This window comes from Nycticebus coucang, chromosome 2 (assembly GCF_027406575.1).
Source record: "Nycticebus coucang isolate mNycCou1 chromosome 2, mNycCou1.pri, whole genome shotgun sequence".
Taxonomy (NCBI): Eukaryota; Metazoa; Chordata; class Mammalia; order Primates; family Lorisidae; genus Nycticebus; species Nycticebus coucang.
Window position 1 is genome coordinate 110,473,783 of NC_069781.1, and position 6,684 is coordinate 110,480,466.

General features: G+C 42.7%; 1 protein-coding gene across 1 annotated transcript; it reads left to right on the top strand.

The window, feature by feature from the left end:
• Window positions 1-279: 279 nt before the first annotated feature.
• Window positions 280-6,311, top strand: CKS2 (CDC28 protein kinase regulatory subunit 2). The gene is made up of 4 exons (XM_053578793.1): window positions 280-430; window positions 540-1,138; window positions 4,873-5,000; window positions 5,983-6,311. The coding sequence occupies exons 2-4, from the start codon at window positions 1,080-1,082 to the stop codon at window positions 6,033-6,035; spliced, it is 240 nt and encodes a 79-aa protein (XP_053434768.1). The 5' UTR covers window positions 280-430; window positions 540-1,079; the 3' UTR covers window positions 6,036-6,311.
• The last annotated feature ends 373 nt before the right edge of the window (window positions 6,312-6,684 follow it).

Genomic DNA, 6,684 nt, shown 5'->3' on the forward strand with positions numbered 1-6,684 from the left:
GGCATTTTACCGTAGCAGGCTCGAACTGACCAGTCTCTATTTAAAAAAAAAAAATCACTTGTATTCCCATTACCCTAGTTGATGTTATTTTTGGCGGCTTAAGAGTATCTGTTTCCACGAACTTTCCCTGCCTTGTCTTCTCTTCTAGTTTTGGTCAGTAGGTTAGACTACAGAGAGATCCCAGGGGCTGCAGCCCCACCCCCACCCCCTTTCTGGAGACAGTCTCGCTACGTTGTCCAGGCTGGTCCCAAGTTCCCGGGCTGAAGCAACCCTCCCGAGCAGCTGGAGCGCAGGGGTGAGCGACCCGGCGTCCCATCAGTGGGCTCGGGCCCCCAGACCCTCTGGAAGCACAAGGACACGACTGGAGCGCGGGGCAGGGAAAGACACCCGGAAAAGCGCAGGAAGCGGCTGCGCGGCCGCTCTGCGGAGGGTAAGCCCAGGGCACTGCCTAGGCGCCGGCGGAGGATCCTCCCATCCAGCGGGCCGCGCCGCCAGGCTCCTCCTACACACTACAACACATCCGTTCTTTCCTTTCCTAGGACTGAGGCTGGAGCCCAAGGCAATACCATGCATCACGAGGCATCCCTAAACGCGAAAGGATTGCGCCGGTCCTACCCCGGGCCTATGCCAAACCTCGCGATAGCTCAACAAACCCACCCTCAGCTCCAACGGCACCGCCGCCCTGGAATATTCCACATTCCTGCGCACGCGCTCTGTAGCCCTTAACGTCTCAGCTCCGCCTTTCTTTGACTACGCCCCTGCCCATCAAGGGTATTTTCCACCCCGTACTATACCAATCTTCTACTTTAACCTCGCAACAGGCTTCTGATTGGCTGACTCGGGAAGCAATCGCTGCGAAAGGGAGGCGACGATAGGTTGGCAGCCAGTCCGGCTTCCGCGGAAGGTGATTGGTCGGTGCTGTTGTCCAATCGGAGGTGGGCTGTCGGATTCAAATCGGGATCGTTGGGCCTGAGGTCGTTAGGCTCAGTCGAGTCGTTTCGTTGGCCGGTTACGGACGTGTAGTTCGTTGCGCCCTCTCTTCGCGCTCCCGTTCCTCTGCACCGCTGCGCGCCCGCACGATGGCCCACAAGCAGATCTACTACTCCGACAAGTACTTCGACGAGCACTACGAGTACCGGTGAGCAGCCTTCGCGGGCCCCGGGCCGGCTCCCTCAGCGCAGAGGGGACGACCCGAGGGGGAGCGGGGTCGAGGTCGGCCGGGGGCCAGGGCCTGGGGCCGAGGCTTAGGCGGGACGCGGAGGGCTGAGGTTTGGGGTCGAGGTCGCTTGGGGAGTCGGGCGCACTGAGTGTGCGGCCGCGCTGGGCGGGCCGGGCCTTTGTCCAGTCTGCTCGGAGGGCATGGGAGCCCCGCCGACTGGCCGCGTCCGGTACCCAGACAGGAAACCGCTGGGGCCGAGTGACTGGTTCGGGGGCTAGGCTTCCTTCTGGCTCTGTGACAAGTCGGGGGCGGGTGAGAGTCCGCCTGGAGCCGCGCGCTCCTCCGGCGGCAGCGATGTGGCTGATTTCACCTTCCTGCCACTCCGGTCACTGCCCGGGTGTTGAACTGTTACTAGTTCTTAGTTTAGAACAGTAATTTTGACCTGCTAACATAGCCAGTGGAAAACGCTTTACTGCGTTTGCTTTTGGAGTTGGTGGTACTAAAAATAATCCTGAGAGGGAATCCCTGAAAAATAAACTTGACGGAATTGGTAAGATTTGCTGGGCGTGGTGACTTGGGCGATTATGTGTTAACCCAAGTCTTTACTAGTCCATAGCATTATTATAAAGGGGTTCCATTTTTACTCAATTTTATCAAATTGAGTAGATTTTGAGCATTTTTTGCGCTAGCGTAGATCAATCGGGTTTTTGACTTTTGAGTTCTGAAGCTGTGCAGAACTAAAAGCAAGTGGGATTAGGGGCGTTTAAAATGAGCTTTGTTGACTAATTTGGGCGTGGCCTCAGCCGGGCCAACCTCTTGTCCTGCGGGGTACAGACTGGAGTGCTGCATTCTGGGAAGCCACTAAGTTTAGGGGCGATAAAGCCTAGGCCATCCTTGGCTGAATAGTTTTCTGTCTGCCCTTTTAGGCGACTTTTCCAAGAATGCTATTTGAGGAAGAAAGGTGCTTTCTCTTTCTTCCCCTTCCTGGTGAAGTTTATCTTCACAGGAAGAAAACTGAAGATTTCTTTAGGCAGCTTTGCAAATGAATAATACTTGCATCCTATCATATTCCTACCTAGAAAAATCCCCCAATTTTTCTGGTATGGTAAATTTCAAGTAGATTATCTTAATTTATAGTAACTATAAGCTACACAGGTTCTAGTCATATGTTGGCACAATTATAAGCTCTAATACCTTATTAACACCTGGAAAACTTCTGAAACACTTCTGGCTCCAAGTGTTTAGATACAGGGGTATCCAGCCTTTTTCTCTGTTGCTCATTGGAAGAATGAGAATTGTCTTGGACCAGACATTAAATACACAAACACTAATGAAAGCTAATTAGCATCAAAAAGAGTGTACATGCGATATCCAACACCGCAAAGAAGCAAAAAAAAGTCCTCACTATTCAGCCGTGGGCCACAGGTTGAACACCCCTGGATAAGGATTGATGGGTTTGTATAAGTTTGTTTTCGGGTATTAAAATTAAGATAGTCCTCAGATTTACAGCAGTGGTTCCATTTATTAGTTTTAACGTACTTAACATAGTCGTGGATGATAGGCGCTAAACCTAATTTACTACGTGGTTTGTATTGGTAATATGTAGGAAAAAATCCTGTCATATCTGAAGTGATTGACTTTAATCCAATATAAATTAGAGCTGTCTTGACTGCCAAGCCACTTCACTTTATGAAACTGGATAGAGATACTTTTTTTTTTTTTAAGGCCAGGGCGGGGTTTGAACCCCCCACCTCTGGTATATGGGGCTGGTGCCCTACTGCTTGAGCCACAGGCACCCCGCTCCCCCGCAGAGATACTTTTTAACGGGAAACCATAGGGATAATATACCACTGAGGCATGAGTTTGTATACAGCAGTGTAGCATGCAATATACATTTCAAAAATTAGTATTTGTTTTTCCCAGTGTGCAATTATTTATATCTTTGGCTTTTTTCTTTTTTGTGTTTACAAAGTTAGCCTTTTTACTCGAGCTTAGGTTCTTCTAAAGGCATAATGGTGGGTGGCCTTTCCTTTTTTCCTTCCCTACTATCATGGAAGTCTGTTTTCACATGAAAATAAGGATTTCTCTGAGTGGCTTTACAGATTTGTAATTAGCACTGTTTTGTACTCCAACTGATATAGATGTTGGATTTTGGAAATAATTTCCTTTATGTGAAGTTTGAAAACTATCTCCACACAGTTCCATACAGGTAGAGTCCTCATGTGAGCTCGATGCTTCTTAAAACATTTTTCCTGGGCGGCGCCTGTGGCTCAGCGGGTAGGGTGCCGGTCCCATATGCCGGAGGTGGCGGGTTCAAACCCAGCCCCGGCCAAATTAAAAAAAAAAAAAAAAAAAAGCATTTTTCCTTTATAATCAAACCCTGATGAAGGGGAAAGCCTCTTTCTTTCATGGAGAAGGAAGGGGTAGTAACTTACATCTCTAAATAAGTTGTTACATTTATGTAGATAGTTCTTTTTATAAAATTGAAAAGGTACAAAAGCATTACATTTTGCTTTGAAACTTAAGAGTTAATGTAGAGGGTACAAATAACAGGTTATTTGTAGAGCCTTAAAAGAGATGTTTTCTGCTTTGTGTCCTGGGAGGCAAAACAAAAAACAGTGTTTAATAAAAGCTAAATGTTAAAGCAGCATTTTAAGAATGTGTACAGTAACTGGTGCTACTATGAATCACCCTATCATTCACCAGAATTGGTAAAAAAAAAAAAAAACCACTCTAGCTAGTAAGAATATAAGGATAGGATTTAGTGGCTTCGTGTCAATTTAGCAACATGATATAATTGTTCTGAAGTTCAGTTTGCCCTGTAAATAATACTAAATCAGTATTTAACCACCACAGCCTGAAATTAAATTTGATAACAGCTTGGTACTTAAAATGGGTTATGGGCTCAGTAAGTGGAGAGGAGGTGCTGATAGATTAAGAATTTCCGGCGGCACCTGTGGCTCAGTCGGTAAGGCGCCGGCCCCATATACTGAGGGTGGCGGGTTCAAACCTGGCCCCGGCCAAACTGCAACCAAAAAATAGCCGGGCGTTGTAGCGGGCGCCTGTAGTCCCAGCTACTCGAGAGGCTGAGGCAAGAGAATCGCTTAAGCCCGGGAGTTGGAGGTTGCTGTGAGCTGTGTGAGGCCACAGCACTCTACCGAGGGCCATAAAGTGAGACTCTGTCTCTACCAAAAAAAAAAAAAGAATTTCACAAAGCTACAATCATATGTATTCTTGATGGTTTAATAAAGGTCATTTCATTTCTCTAAGAAACTGAATAACGTTAAGTGTGTGATGTACTGGTTGCTTTACCATTCTCCATTTATAATTGATTCTATTGCTCATTGATTATATCTGACAGGAAGGAGAGAAAATTGTTGAACATGTTCTTTTCCTTTGAGGACATTTTTCATATGTTGTGTATTTTATTCTTATATCTTGGGCAATATTTGGTCAAATTTAGCCCTACATAAAGTGCCTTCTGATTTGGGGTTGCACACTTTAACCTCCCTAATCTGAACATAGGTCATCAAAAATCAGAATTAAAGTTTATAGGGAATAGTTCTCAAGACTGACCCCAATGGGAATGTAACAGTTGGAAGAACTTTGAGGACAAAATCCTCAAAAAACTTTTAAGCATCTTAAAGGTGCATATATAATCATAATTGTAGGAAAGGCGCAGAACACTGATACTTCATTATATCTTTTAACAGGCATGTCATGTTACCCAGAGAACTTTCCAAACAAGTACCTAAAACCCATCTGATGTCTGAAGAAGAGTGGAGGAGACTCGGCGTCCAACAGAGTCTAGGCTGGGTTCATTACATGATTCATGAGCCAGGTAAGTTTGGCTATATAGTAAAGTATTAACTGAATCAAAATAGTAATGGTTATGGTTGGGGAAATTTTTTTAGTGACCTTGACATTTATTCAATGATAATTGAAAGGTAATTCTGTGCTAAGTTTCACTTTTTTTAAAAGACGGATTTCTTAATTCCCTGGAGGGTTCTAATTGCATTGTAAACAAAATGCCACAGGAGTAAAAGTAATGCACCTGCAAAAACAACTTCAGACATTAAATAAAAGCTATTCTATTTTAAAATTTGACTTTGTTAGTAGTATCCCAAAGATACACTAGAATTCCAGTGTATCTACCATATCAAAGTTTAAATGCCTATGAACTCAACTGTGCTACTGGATTATATGTGTGTGTGAATGCCGTAGGCTATTATGTGGTATTAACCAAAAGTTTTCCAGATACTAGATAGCAAAATAGATGTGAACTTTGTGGGGATAATTTCTATTTTTGGATTATCAGTAAATCTAACTAAAAGTACTTATAATCCTTTCAACAGAATTCAAAGATAAGCTGTAGAAGCTGAAGTAGATAGAAATAAACCTATCTTGCTTTTTACTCCTTTTTAAAAATAGCATCAGAAACTCTAACTCGGGATTGGGTATCACAGTCATAATTAAAATTCTAATGGTCTTTTTTTAGATAATATAAGAGTAACTGAGGAACCTAACTGTAAGTTCCTGGGTTCCATCCACGGAAACAGTTTATGGGGATGCACTCATTAGTGTGACATCCAGTAGGTGATTTGGGTGAGGTGTCTTTCCCCGTAGAGATAACCTTTCTTTTTTACTTATTATTCCTTTTCTTCAGAATGGGTATAATTCCAGTATTGGAGGAATGTTTTCATTATTGGATTTTCTTAATGTTGACAGTGACTTTGAAGCAAAATTCATTTAAGATATTTTTGTTGAGTATATGAAAACTCACCATACTATATTAAAATGATATAAACATTTTCTTTCCACAGAGCCGCATATTCTTCTCTTTAGACGACCTCTTCCAAAAGATCAACAAAAATGAAGTATATCTGGGATCGTCAATTGAATCTTTTTCAAAATTTAATGTATATGTGTATATAAGGTAGTATTCAGTGAATACTTGAAAAATGTACAAATCATTCATCCATACCTGTGCATGAGCTGTATTATTCACAGCAACAGAGCTCAGTTAAATGCAACTGCAAGTAGGTTACTGTAGGATGTTTAAGATAAAATTTCTTCTAGTCAGTTTTTCTCTTAATATAAGTGCCTGTTTGACTTGTTACTATTGTTAAATAAAGTTTGTATGTTGCATTTACCACTGTTTGAAGTTGAAGTTACTGAGGTCTGTTTTCTTATAGTTAATTTGTGACTGTTAAGATTGTTCAATTTCAGTTTTATAATTTTAGCTCTGAGGAAATAAATAAAATGTTGAATGAATTTATAATAGCTTGGTGTGATGGAGGTACCATTTAATTAACTTAGGAAGAAACTAAGAACCAAGAATGTATTTAAATTGGATCCAAAGTAGATTTTACTGTTTTATTGCTTAATTCATAACGAATTGCCTAATAAAACAGAGAAAGCCCACCCTAATATTAATACTATGTGGGCTACTTCCACTTATCTAAGAACTCCTACTGAATTGCACTGGTCTTGAGAGAAAACCTTTAACCCTTTTCTCCATTTCT